The sequence below is a fragment of the Lontra canadensis genome, unplaced genomic scaffold (assembly GCF_010015895.1).
Source record: "Lontra canadensis isolate GAN:19392208 unplaced genomic scaffold, GSC_riverotter_1.0 scaffold9, whole genome shotgun sequence".
Classification (NCBI taxonomy): Eukaryota; Metazoa; Chordata; class Mammalia; order Carnivora; family Mustelidae; genus Lontra; species Lontra canadensis.
Genome location: NW_022631003.1, coordinates 29,946,782 through 29,961,276, shown reverse-complemented (window position 1 = coordinate 29,961,276; position 14,495 = coordinate 29,946,782). Strand labels below are relative to the sequence as shown.

The 14,495-nt window shown below is 33.3% G+C and overlaps 1 protein-coding gene across 4 annotated transcripts in view; it reads left to right on the top strand.

Moving 5' to 3' along the window:
* The first annotated feature begins 5,442 nt into the window (after positions 1-5,442).
* Positions 5,443-14,495, top strand: part of CCDC91 (coiled-coil domain containing 91) — a 289,046-nt gene continuing 279,993 nt past the window's right edge. For 3 of the 4 annotated variants that reach the window (XM_032855169.1, XM_032855168.1, XM_032855167.1), the window contains exons 1-2: positions 5,443-5,485; positions 7,583-7,661. In XM_032855169.1, the coding sequence (XP_032711060.1) occupies positions 5,456-5,485; positions 7,583-7,661 (109 nt within the window). In that variant the 5' untranslated portion in view covers positions 5,443-5,455. Of the gene's footprint in view, positions 5,486-7,582; positions 7,662-14,495 lie in introns of those variants that run through there. The other variant, XM_032855171.1, reaches the window with a different exon arrangement.

Sequence of the window (14,495 nt, the reverse complement as noted above, 5' to 3'; positions counted from 1 at the left end):
CTTGGGAACTCACTTTACCATTATTCTGGGAGAATTCCCTTTGCTTTTCACTTGAGTTAAGGTACCTATTTTCTAATCCTATTTCTTCCTTGTGTCTTGTCTTATTCCTTTGGTTCACTGCATAGCTTTTTGTTTTGTTTTGTTTTTGTTTGTTTGTTTAAAGATTTACTTATTTGAGAGAAAGTGATTGTGTGCATGCATGTTGGGGGAGGAGTTGAGGGAGAGGGAGAGAGAAACATAAGCAGACTCTGTGCTGAGTGACTTGATCTCATGATCCTGAGATCATAACCTAAGCTGAAACCAAGAGTTGGATGCTTAATTGACTCCGCTACCCAGGCACCCCTCCATAGCTTTTTAAGAAAGAATGGCAAATAATTTTTTTTGAGGCTTTGCAGTATGAATATGACTTTAGTCTTCCCACAAATTAGTTATTTGTTGGTTTGGTTCATTTTAGAATTCTCTGTATTAATCATTTTCCTCACAAATTTACAAACATTTTTCCATTGTTTTTCACTTTCCAGTAATGCTGCTGTGAAGTCAGATGTCATTATGTTCTTTGTCCTTTGTATGAAAACGATTTTATCTCTTCAAGGGCTTGTGGGATCTTCTTTTTGTCTCTACTGTGCTTCAGTGTGGATTTATTCTTCTGTTTTCTTGGATTAAATTTGAAAATCATACTTTTAGGTTTAGAAAATTTTCTTGAATTATTTTATTGATGATTTCTTCCCTTTTGTTTTCTGTTTCGTTTTTCTAGAATTCCTAATATTAGATATTGCATATTCTGGACAGGATCTTTTAATTTTCTTAGGTATTTACTCTGACGTTCGTTTTCTTTATACTCCTCAGCTTTATTATCTACCCTGCAATTTTTTCACTTCTGAAATCATTTTTAGTTTTAATCCCTTAATCTTGGTGCACACCTCTCTCTCATTCCCCACCCCCATCCAATGAGAGCTTCCTGTTCTTATTTCATGGATGTACTGTCTTCTATTGTTAACTCTCTAAAAGTACTAGTTATAGTTTTTAATTTTTTTGAAAATTTTCTTGTGTAATTTCTATTTCTTCTACTTCTTCCTCCCTTCCTTCCTTCCTTCCAGCTTGGTTTGTTGTTTTTTATATTAGATACATTCTTCATATCTTCTGTTGGCCTTGGCCATGTTGTCATATGTAAGAGTGGAGTACACTAATGAAGTTTGAACATTTATATAATATTTAGAATGTACCAGACACTGTTCTAAGTGCTTCATCTATTTTAACTTATTTGATCTTCATAAGGACTTTAGGAGCTAGTTACCATTATTATTAGTAGTAGTAGTATTAGTATCACTGTATGACAGATGAGGAAACTGAGGTACACAGTGTTGAAATAATCTGCCCAGTGTAACACAGTTAAGTGACAGAACTAGAATTTGAATCAAGGGAACCTGACTTGATAGTCTTTTCTTTTAGCCTTTATACTAGTCATCCTCTTACTGATATCAGGAACAAATTGGAAATTCTCTGTGTGTAGGTAGGATTTGTCAAAGTAATATTACCTGAGTGAACTGTATTTTTGTTTGTTTGTTTTGGTTTGGTTTTTTTGAGGAGTCTTTCATGAGGTCTTTTTTCATGGGTTGATTAGATTCACCAGAGAAGAATCTTATTTTTTAAAAATACTTATTTATTTTAGAGACAAAGAGAGAGCAAGTGTGGGGAGGGGCAGAGGAAGAGAGAATCCTGAAGCAGACTCCCTGCTGAGTGTGGAGCCTGACACAGGGCTCCGTCCCACGACCCTGAGATCATGACCTGAGCTGAACTCAAGAGCAAGTTGATTAACTGACTGAGCCACCCAACTGCCCCAGAGAAGAATCTTCTAAGATCATGACTAAAGACTTAAGCATAGCTGCTGGCAGTTCTGTTGACAAGTGATCAAAGAGTATTGGGAGAATGAGTCTCAATATTTAAGAGAACTTTTAGTCCAGAAATCTCAGTGTCGTCTTATCTGGACCCTTGGCTTTATCCTGTCTAGGGAATAAACCTTCAGTCTTCTTCTATGATAAAGAGCTATAAGTTGTTCTGTTGTGTAGATTCTGGAAGAGGATTTTGGGATACATCTGCCACTCTTATTTTGATTCTCACCTTTACCCACTTTTCATTGCCATGCATTCCTAAGCCTTTTGTAGATGCTTTGATGTAAATGTGATTGATTCTTATTTTCGATCCATTTTCCTTATATTTGCTTTCAAATTTTTCTTCAGTTTTCTTATTTCACATTCTCTTTGACCCTGTGTTTATGCAGAAGCGAACAATCAAAACAAATCTTTGCTATCTTTTAGGAAAAGACTTGGCGGAAAAGACTTTAATAAATTCATGTTTTTAATGTGCAATTTAAAATTCTCTGTTAGGTCTGTTATAATAGAACTCAAATATCTCCCACCTGAAGCGCTTCATGATGTGCCCACTAGATATATCACCATCTAAAAATCTTTCCTCCCACCTTGGACATTTTTTCTTCTTTCTTAAGGCTACTTTATAGCTCATATTCTTAACATTTGCATGATTTTCTTATACTCTTCCACCTCTGCCTCCCCAGACCATAACTCCTTGAGGATCTTGAGTGTTCTCTTCTATAGAATTGCCTAATAAAAATTTGTTAAAATAAGTGTTGTATGTATGTTTTTCTTATAAAATATCAGCGATGTATTAAATACTAGGAATAATAAAAGAGAGAATTAATACAGTAGTGCAACAGAAGAGATCAAATTCACATATAAAGAAGTCTGAGAATTGTTAAACTAGATATTGTGATATCTTTCAGTGTAGATAACCTAATCATAGCAGTCCTACATCTTTCCCCCCTTGCGATGGCACAAAGAACGAACTACATGATCTTCCAATTTTTTAGCCAGGCTCGTGACTCAATAAGTTACATGACAGATATATTTGGTGTTTCTGTATTATATTTGTAGTTTAATGGGGTATAATGGTAAGTGCTATAAATATTCTAAAAAATTATAAATGCATTTTAGATAAAATAATGTTTTAAATGTGCTGGAGTTAGCTAACTCTATAAAGGAGTCTCCACTTGAAATCCCCACTTGTAGTATTTCCTTTTAAAAACTAATTTTTAATTTTTGTATTTAGTGAAGTTGATTTGTACAAATCAATGCTGCTAATTTTACTTTCTCCTGTTCTTTGTAATGTTCAGAAGAAAACAGAAACTATTGCAGGATTTGAAACTAAAATATTTGGAAAATGTTAATGTGTTAAAATAATAAATATTTCTCTAATTATTATATTTCAAGAAATTCAAGACACGTCTATCTTTTAAAATCTGTTAGTATTTCTTTGAAAATAAGGTAGAGGAAAACTGTCAACATCATTTTAATATGTAAAGGTTGCTGGGATATGGAAAACATCAGTGACCATTGGTGTATTCTTTTGTAGAGTTAAATCAGTACTTAGGAAAGTGATGGTATTTGGTTCCTTACCACAGGCAAACAAGCTGAGGTGATTGTTAAACATGGCTGTTTATTTTTATTTTCAAGATTTCTGGCACCTTACAAATAATTTATTGGGATGTGATTTACAGAAACACCTAGAAGCATTACTCTAGAAATTCTCTTGAAACTGTATTCTTTGGATACAGTGTTGTAGATGCTAAAAATATTTTTTAATTGTCTCCTGAGATTCATGGAATACATGTGGAAAACACAAACTTAGTGTTTATAGTTTGAGTTGGTTCATTCTCAGCATCCATATCACTCTTACTTCATAATTTCTTCATGAAAAATATAATCACATACAGATCTCTATTTGCTTGCAACAGAATTAATGTGAATTCCATTTCAAACTAACCACCATCAAAAGTTTCTGAAAGTCTGGTTTATATATTTTAAGTGTTGTATGTGGATGACTTGCTTAGCTTTCTTTTGAGAAATACATCTTTTAAAATTTTTTCTTCAAACTATTAAATTGTAGGTAATGGTGACAATAGTGGTATCTCATTTGGGTTAATTTAATGTCCTTCCTTTTTATAATGCTCTTCTGCCTCCATATGGGTTAATTTAATGTCCTTCCTTTTTATAATGTTCTCTGCCTCCATATATTCCTTTTAATGTCATTACCTACTTGAGTTTCTGTGAAAATAAATTTTCTTTGTCTATTGAAACAAAACAATTTTTGAGATTATGTTTCACTGTTTATTTTTCTTTGACTATTTTTGAGTTTTATTTTTTAAGGCATTAATATTAATTTCATTGACAAGGTAAGACCTGGCTATAGATGACTACCGCTTCATCACTCAAGGCAAAGTGCCTTAGAAAATGCTTTTAGAATCATTGCTTAACATGGTTTAATTTGTTTAGCTGTTTAATTTGGAGAAGGTTGTTTTTCTGTAACCAAGTTCATCTTGTATTAGTGAGTCAAAGAAACTATAATTAATCATTTGGATACATTCACTTTTGAAAGATAAAAAAGGAAACCAGTTATTATTGACCAGAGAATTACTTGTGGCTACTGATTCACAATTTATTGTGAATTTACTTTTCATTTATTGTATACCATCTATTACTTGTTTTGCTTTTCCAGGTTTCTTTCTTTCTTTTTTTTTTTTTAAATCGTTTGTTAGATAAAAGCTTTTTCTTTTTCTTCTTTTTAAAAGTCCTGGTACTCATGGTTTTCTCCTTCCATTTTAATGATACACATTAAGTACAAAGTAAAGCATGTATTATCTTACTGCTTGTCTCTCTCTTACGTAGTTTATCTTAAAAAGAGGAATTCAGGATATTCACTTGTGTTTTTCTCTTCCCTGTTCTCCCATGAATACATGACTTGATTTATCTTGATCAGCCTAGTAACTTGCTCCACATTTTTCCAAAAGTCCAAAGCAGTTTCAGCTAAAAATACACATATCAAAATGCTCCAGAAGTTGTGGCCACAGCTCAAAAATGCTGATCAATTTTGAAAATCTAAATCAACCTCGGCCATGAAACCGAGGGAAGAACCTTTGTGGTGGGGGACAGATTTCCAAAAATTCACCACAGTCCTGTTCTTAGCTGGAGTTTGTGCTGATGTTGCCAGACAACTGAGGAATAGATGCAAAAAGCAGGAAGCATTATTGAATTGAGCCCTAGCGCCAATTTGGGAAAAGCAAATTAAAATGTAAAAGAATATTTTTCCACTCCTGGCGTCTCAACACAAAATGGCAAAATACATGGTTGCTGAAAAAGTCACAGAAATTGCTAATTTTGCCTGAATGGCTAATTTTGCCAAAAAACCTCCAGTCTTTTTGCATTAAAAAATGCATACCCATATAGTTACAAAAAGTAGATTTTAAAAAAATCTCAAATGAAATAGTTTTAATTTACAAGTCAAAATATATATACATTTAAGTCAGAAAAATGTTTTGACATAAATGACTCTGTGTGTGGGCTTGTTTCATTGTCTTCTGATATTTTTCAGGTCCACTTGAAGAATGGATGATGATGATTTTGGTGGTTTTGAGGTATGTGCAATTACCTTATTTTGCTTATGTAATTGCTTCAACTTTTTGGGGTTATAATGCTGTATATTATTTTGAAAATGTACTACTTATCATTGGCACTAATGATCATTTCTTGATCATTTTTAATGTAACACTGGAATAAAAAATGAAATCAAGGAAAATGAAGATATATCCCTTTTGAGAGATAAAGCTAATTATTATTGAATTGGTCATGCCCATGGAATGGCTTAAGTTGAGTTAATTAAGTGCTGCTAGTAGAAGCATTAAAGAAGTTTTAAAAATTGTCAGCTGACGATTTTGCTGGGATACATGTCTGTTAGGAAATACTTGTGAGATGAAGGATAAGTATTGCAGATCTGTCACATATTTTCATGTTTACACCTGTAATGAGTTGATTCAGTGTATTAACTACATAGTGTTTTGGTGGCTTATAGGGCTAATTAGTATGTTTGTGTTGTTAGATTATTCTCTCAGGTTTAAGTTGAATGCTTTGTAAGTGGAAATTGTTAGCTGAAGAAGCACTGTCTTTTCCTTAATCCTTTTCAGTGTGTGTTCATTTTATTGAAATATTTTGTAACCCAGTTATTTTTATGGAGCCAGTATAGTCTTGCAGGAAAATCTCTGGATTAGGAGTCAGGATGCCTGAGCTCAAGTCCTGGAACTACCAAGTGAGCTCTGTGACTTTTTTTTTTCCTTTATAGTAAGACTTTCACCTAATTTGGAATTTGGTAAAAAAAATAAATAAATAAAAAGAGATTGTTTATTAAAAACCAGGACTTTAATTAATGACATTAATAGGAGAAACAAGGTATTAAGTATATACTCAGTATTCTGAATATTATGAAAAAATGGTGTGAGTTTTTTAAGAATAGGATCATTTCTTGTCAGTTCTTAATATCTGTCAATATGGACATACCTATTTTGTGCATTTTTTCTGACACTGGTTTATGTTTGGCAGATTTGTATTTTTTTTTTTTTTTTTGCTATTTTTAAAATGTTTTAGGTTTTGTTGGGTGATTTAATCTTCTGTTACTGAAATTAGCACTTAAAATTTTGTTAAAATTTTTTAAATTTTGAGGATAATAGATGTTTTAGATATCATCTTAGTTCCTTGTTTACAAGTTGTCAGTTATTTGAAGGTTTAAACTTAGTACAGTTTTCTTTACTTAAACCATGCTTGATTTATTATATCAGAAAAAAATAGAATAGGTAGTTTTCCTCAGAGTAAAATTATACTTCAATGTTACAGTCAATGGACCTATTCCTTTCAGTATTACATTACAATGTTAACCAATTATTCCAATTTAATTAGTTATTAGGGTTCTTTCTTTTTCTATCTGGTTGTAGAAATATGGAAGATTTCCATCCTTGGTTATGTAAACCATGTGCATTTTTTGTAGTTTATAGATAATAGTTACTATATTTTGTGTCACTTAGCTTCTGTGGCAGATTGCCTCAGTTGACTTCTGTTTGGTTGACAACTCAATGCTGAACCAAATTGAAATTCTGGTTCTTTTTCTCAATAATAACTTTGCTGTGATCTGAACAATTAAGAGAGAAAACTTACCCAGAAACTCAACATTCAGTAATTGACTGTCCTTACTTTTAAAAACTGTTTAATAGGAAGGCTTGTTAATTTAAAACATCAGTTTTATGAATTTTCTAAATGTTGAATGCTAGGAAGTCCGCATGGTAGATTATTGAAGAATATAGATGAATCCTGTTTCTTTAGATTGATCTCCATTAGGTCTTATGCTAATTAATGAAAAAGAAGTACTTAGAGTACTTAGATGTAAACTTCTCAAGTGAAAATGTGATCGAGGATGTGTAAAAGAAAATTTTCATTGGCAGGAGATATATTTTAATAAGGAAGGGAGATTTTTACTTAAAAATAACAGAGCATGCATACTGGAGGTGGGGAGTAGTGGTTGGGGTGGTAACTATGAAGACTGAGAAACAATTGAGTATTTGGAGGGGATTTGAAAATGTGTGGTATATAGCAGAGAATAAGCCTGTGGGACTGGAAGTCTTGGTTGCTTAAATAGCATTTCTATTTTTAGATCTTCAAAAATAAATTTGCCTTTTTTTCCCCCCTAGGCTGCAGAGATTTTTGATGGTGGAAATGGTGAAACGCAAACTACGTCTCCTGCCATTCCTTGGGCTGCTTTTCCTACAGGTACTACTCTGTAGTAGCTAGAATTTTTTTTTTTTTCTTACTGAACACTTTGCCTTTTCTTTGAAAGCCTCTTTTTTACTTTTGCTCTTGGCCTTCTTTGATCTGAAAATGGAATGACCCAGATTTAATTTAGGGTTTTTTTTAATAACAGATGATAAATTGCGTAACAAATTCTGCAGCGTGGCTTGAGGCATGATTCCAAAAATGATATCATGAACATTAAATGAAATTAAAATATAATTTACATTTCCTAATCTGTCTTAGTTCTAGGAAAGTGAGGTACCAAATAATATTTTCAGGCTGTCCAGTTTGTTAATTAAAAAGACTTCTTATTCTTATAGTATAAAAATATCCTAAAGTAATTCAACATCTTCACCAGTATTTAAATTTAGGAGTGTGTGTTTTTTTGTTTTTTCCAGGAAAGTCAGTCTAAAGTATTAAACATTAAAATTTAGCCATCCAAGAAATCAAATGCAAAAATAAATTCCATTATGAGTGATATTTTATGGAAGACCTAATGTTCAATATTAATATAATTCATGTATAAATAATATTTTGAATTTCCTAGGCTTTTTGTTCTGCCACATCATTGTAAAGTCAGAAGTAGAAGATGAAAGTATCCTTAGCAGCTCTGCCTTGTCTTAGATTATTAGAGTTATTCATCCTCCAAATATTTTTCCAGTGCTTATTATGCATTAGGTGCTATGGGAATGTGTCCTTTACTTCAAGGGGAGATAGGACAGGCACATACATACTTGTAATATGAAGCAGATTTGTGATTTGGGAAGAATGAAGATTTCATCATCCATTCGTTTAGAAAATGTTTATTTCATGCCTGGTATGAGTCCAGTACTATTCTTGAAGCTGGGTGTATATTATTGATCGGGCTTTGAAGGATTTTCATGATTTGAATAGGCACAGATGGGAGAATGGGGAAAGATTTTGAAGTGAGAAAAAACAATGAAACAAATGTGTAAATGTGGGAAAGAGAATGACATAGTTAGGATGCTCATTCTTGTTTGAGGGATTTATGTATGTGGTTTCCTTTCCCTGGAATTTCTCACCTTGTTTCCCACCACCACTCTCTCCCGCTCCCTTATTATACTAACTCCTATTTGTTTTATGCTTTAATATGCCTTTTCTGGGAAGCCGTCCCAGAGAACCCTCCCACATCTCTGTGCACCTATTTTCTGACTTGCAGATTAGGCTGTAAATTTTGTGGGGATAGGCTCTGTGTCTGTCCTTTCGTTATGTCTCAAATGCTGAGTTTAGTGCCTGGCTTATAGTTGGTCCTCAGTAAGTATTTATAAAAAGAGTAATTAAAGGAAAAAAAAAAAAAAAAGAATGAGGGAAGCCTGGATGGCTCAGTTGGTTAAGTGTCCAGCTCTTGGTTTTGGCTCAGGTCATGATTAGGTTGTGAGATCAGCCCCACCTCTGGCTCTGTGCTCAGCAGGGAGTCTGCTAGAGATTCTCTCCCTCTGCCCCTTCTCCCACTCATGAGCATGTGTGCATATACTCTCTCTCTTTCAAATAAATAAATAAATCTTTAAAGAAGTGAATAACTGAATGAATGACAACTAGAGTGGCAATGGAAATTGATAGAAAAATTGGAATACTGATATTTATGTAATGGTTTAGGATTTTCGGTGTGTTATCATGTATTTGTTTATTGTAAAGTGGGTAGAGCAGCTACAATATTATCTATTGTACAGATGACAAAATGATGGATTATAAAAGCTTTGGAGTTTGATACAGGTAAATATGTTTAGGAATGAAATCTAGTCTATCAGATTATATTTCAGTTCTTTTTAAGTTAACTAGTTTTTGTTTTGTTTTGTTTTGTTTTGTTTTTTTGATTAGGGGAAAGCATCAGCAGGGCCATCTGGCTGACGGAATGTGAGGGTGAGGCAGGAGTCAAAATTGATTTTTGAGGTTTCAAGCCTTGATTCTTGTGTATTTAAGCTCTCTTCAGTTCAGGAGAAAGGTTAAGGCTGGTGTTCTTCATTTGGGATTTTTCTAGTAGATATGACAGTTGAAGTTGTAGAAGATAACTGTGGAATCAGTATGTAAAGAGATTAGGGTTAAGTAGAGAAATTTGGATGTCCATAATTAAGGAACAAGAGGAAAAGAAAGACACAGAAGATTGAGAGATAAGGAGAGTATGGGCTAGGCATCAGGAGTAAAACATTTCAAAGAAGTTATGGTCCTGGTGGCTGAAGGCTGTATGTGAGAGAGGTTAGTGTGATCAGAGACTGAGAAAATAAGCACAGTCAGAAATGGCTTTTAAGGAAATGATTTCAGTAGATTGGAAGTTGAAACCAAATTGTATTTCTTTACAAAAGCAAGAACAGAATCTGTTTTCCTATAATTGTGGCAGTATATTAAAGAATTGTATATTATGGCCAGATTATCTACTTCCTGTTCTCTAATAATGAAATATTATAGGTCACATCTATGTATATGTCCATATTTGTGGGTCAAGTTCTCAAAGCCTAATTAGAATTAACAGTTCCTCTAGTGTGTGCGTATGTACACACAGACAGCACACCCAGTTTCTCCCTCAGTCCCGTAAGAAATCAGACCTGTGGAAAGTACTTTTTCTGCATTTCCTCAGTGACTTGCAGAAGTGGAGATAAACTAACCTGGCCAACAGCTGAAGTGAAGACATGGTAGATGCTGGCTCAGCCAAGTAATCTTTCTCTTTTGTTGAAGATAGTTTCTCTTTCTCTGCCTGCAGGAGCCTCTGATTCAGGTATCGGAAGTTTAGACCAGAGTGATCTGAACAACCTAATTAGTATAACAATTTAATCATTTCCACACTAAAGTCCAGAGAAGATAGGAAGCTTCAAGAGATCCAATGTAGATTCTTTTCAGTTCAAAAAAGGACAATATTCTCCTTCTGTCTGGTTCTCCACCTACATCCTAACAGTTTGTAATCTATATGAAAAATATTTCTAAAAGAGATGATTATTAACCAAGTTTTACCACAGCTTAAAATCCAAGAAGATTACTCAGAAACATTTGGTTTAAGTTTTTAAAGTATTTGGGGGAGAATAGACATTTTCATTCTTGGTGTTAGGATAAAAGATTTTAAGTAAAGAATATAGTCATAGGCTTCATGTGTCGAATGATTATCTTGGTGCAGAGCTGGCAGTTAGTTGGAGGGTGATTTTGTAATAGCAACTGGGATAATTAATTTATCTTAAAAACATTGTCTGCTGAGGGCCTGCAATACTGTTAATGAATCAAGGTGCCTCAGGACACACATCTCACTGTAATATTTGTGTTATTTGCATAGAGGGACCTTTTAAAATGCTAGTTTCTGTGCAGAGCTGATGATGTTAAAGAATTGCCAGTTAGAATAAATGAAATGCACATGTTGGTTCCGTATGCAAATTGTTACCTCTAAGCCCATATCTCGTCAATGTATGGCATCTAACCTTTTGAATGTGTCTCCATACTTTTGTCATCATGGAAGTTGGAGTATGTAAGCAAGAGACAAGCAAATATGAAGTTATCAGTTTCCTTTTCCTCCTGCCTTTACTCTCACTAAGTGTGGTAATTATTACTTTATCTTAGTGAAAGATACTCAATGAAAACAACTGCCTTTATTGGGCATTTTCCTCTCTATTTCGTAGTCTTTCCTTTTAGCTTACCTTCCATGGTTATTTGTTTTGAAGCCTGTGGCTGGTCAAACTATGATCTACATTTTGTGTCTGGCTGGTGTCTGTTCTGTCACTTTGCCATTGCTCTGATTGTAGTACATTCATTCCCTCATCTCCTATCTGCTTGAGTCTCATTTTCCTTTCAGACCAAGGTATATAGAACTTTAACTGAATCCATATCTTATAATTGCTCTTACTTCTGAACTACTGTATCATTTTTTTTCTGCATCATTTGCTTGGCACTTTGGCCAGTTTTTTGTTTAACTGTGGTTAAGTAACATACACAATTTATCATATTAACCATTTTTAAGTGTATAGTTCATTATTGTTAAGCATATTCACATTGGTGTGCAACTAGTCTCCAGAACATTTTCATCTTGTGAAACTGAAACTCTGTAGCCATTTAACAGTAACTACCCATTTGCCCCTACCCCCAGCCCCTGGCAGCTACAATTCTACTTTCTCTCTATTCTAGACAACTCATATAAATAGAATCATACAGTGTTTGTCTTTTTGTGACTGGCTTATTTCTCTTAGCATAACATCCACAGGGTTCATCCATGTTGTAGCATGTGTCAGAATGTCCTTCCTTTTTAAGCCTGAGTAATAGTCCACTGTATATACAGACCACATTTTTATCCATTAATCCATTGATGGACTCGGGTTCCTTCCTTTGACTGTTGTAAATAATGCTGCCAAAAACATGGAGTAACTAATTTATATTTTTTAAAAATATTTTATCATTATGACTGCTGTCTATATGTTTCTTCTTTAGTCTAAACCTTGGTGGGTAGAGACTGTTTTTAAACCTTTGTGAATCCTAAGCACTTAGTATAGCATGTGCTTTGTTAATAAGCAGTGCTCAGTAATTATTTCTTGATGATTAGTAGAACAGATTTGCTTTCAAAAGTAACTCTTTATAAAAATTTTTTATTTTAATTTGTCAATATTATTAGTTTCAGGTGTACAATATAGTGATTCAATAACAGTAACTCTTTTTAATTAGTTTTAATTCTTAGGCAGTAACTAAATAGTTTTACAATCACAAGGTAGAGGAAGGCAAACCTAAACTTGCCTTAAAAATATAGTAATCTTGGAAATCTTAGATAATTACTCAAAGATGACAAAGAAGCTATACTCTAGGGTTTACTTAAGTTTCCTGGTCATTCCCAAGACAGACAAATGACCTGGAAATAATGATTAACAAGAGTAATCACGGATTCACAGAAAGAGAGAACAGCTCTTTTGCTGTTTTTTGTTTTTGTTTTTTTCCTAATTTTTTGTTTGGTTCTACTGTATGGCAGCAGGTAACAGTAGAGGAGAGTAGAGGTTAGACTAAATTTTAGTTAAAAAATACTAGGGTCTAGAAGCAATAATAGTAGTATCGAGTTATTTTACTGACTTTTTTTCTTATTTATTTTTCTAAATATTTTTCTGAAGGAAAATCATTCTAGATTTTGCATAGTATATAATATCTGAAAGTTTTTGAGTTAACTACACATAGAGCTGTATTTTTTAGAAAAAGTTTTTTTTTTCCTAAAGCTAAGAGATGTTTTTTTTTGAAATCATTATCAACTATCTTATAAATTTTTATAAGAATGATAATGTTCTACTTTTTAGGAAACTACTTTTCAAAATGAATGTTTATCTTCTGATACACACATGTACCTATAAAAGCAAAAATATATATGTATACACACACACACACACAATTATCCATGCATAGGTGGATATTCTGATTTCTCCTCTTTTCCTCATTTTTACCCCATAAAGCAATTTGTCCTCCCTATTGTACCCTTCTGGAGTAAGGGCTTTCTCTTTTCTTGATCGTACAAGTTCTAAGAATATGAGACTATTAGTCTTAGTTTGGATTCAGTATGTTTTTTGATTGTTTTCTGATTGTAGCAGACCCAAGGTTTCAGAATATATGGGATTTATTTAAATGAATTCTTTAGTTTTTTTTGTTGTTGTTGTTATTCATTCATTCACTTAATTCATTCGTTTATCAAATGTTTGAAGGTATACTGTGTATCAGGCACTAAGTGCCATGTGCTATGGACCTTATTCCATTTTCAGTGATACCATATGAAAATTGTCATCTCAAATGACTGAATGTTTCATGGAATGCATTGTTAATAGTGTTAAATGCTTTTATTAAATGCTTTTATCAATAACTTCAACTTCAAATATTTGATAGAGATTTCATGAAAAAAAAATATTAGGTCAGAAAGTGTTGTCACGTTGCCATTGTGCACAATGTGTGTGGTGCTGTTTTAGAGGCAAATGACTGTTCACTTTTTACTTTTTAACTGTATAAATTTAAATTGTCTAGAAGGCGAGGTGGGAGGCAAAACCTTGAATACTGTCCTTTCCAATATGTTTCTAAGTTACTTGTAGCACTACACAGAACCACATTAGAATGCATTGACCATCAAAGGGAAAAACAAGTGGTCTAGATAGATACTTTAATCCAAATTAGCTCCTTCAAAACAGCTTATATAGAGGGCAAACTAAACTGTCACAAGCCGACCCTTTAGAAGGAATAATGGGAATTGGACCAGCAGATGTTGAACCAAATAACTTAGATGTGGTTCACTTTGCATCTGGAGCTATTTGCATACAAAGCCAACAGGAAAGTTCAAACATTTTTCTCAAGACATTGGCAGAGAGAAACCTGGAAGACAGATGCCTTTTTGATTTCATGGTTCAGTTTTTCCAATCTCCATTCTCCTGGCCAGGAAAACCTAGGACAACAAATCGGTCATTTTATTAATATCCCATTACTCTTCTTGCTAACTCTGTTTTTCCAGTAGAATCTGTGTTACACATCTACAGGAGCTCAGAACCTGAGTCCACACATTTTTGTTTGAGAAAATATTGTTGTGATATTTTTCTTGAAATTAATCTGTGGTTTGTGCATAGTCATAGTAAACATTAACTGAATTCATTGGTCTGAGCTATATTTTGGGTAAAATTTGAAGGTGACTTATATTCACAGACTCAGACAGTTGGATAATGTTTAAAAACTTCCCATCTCTTCAACTTTGTATTCATATTAGACATTTTGTTAGGACATAAATTGGATTTCCATTGTAGTATAATAATTTTATAGTATTTTTAAACAGATTGTTTGAATGGATGATTGCCAGATAGCTTCCTTTTGCTATTT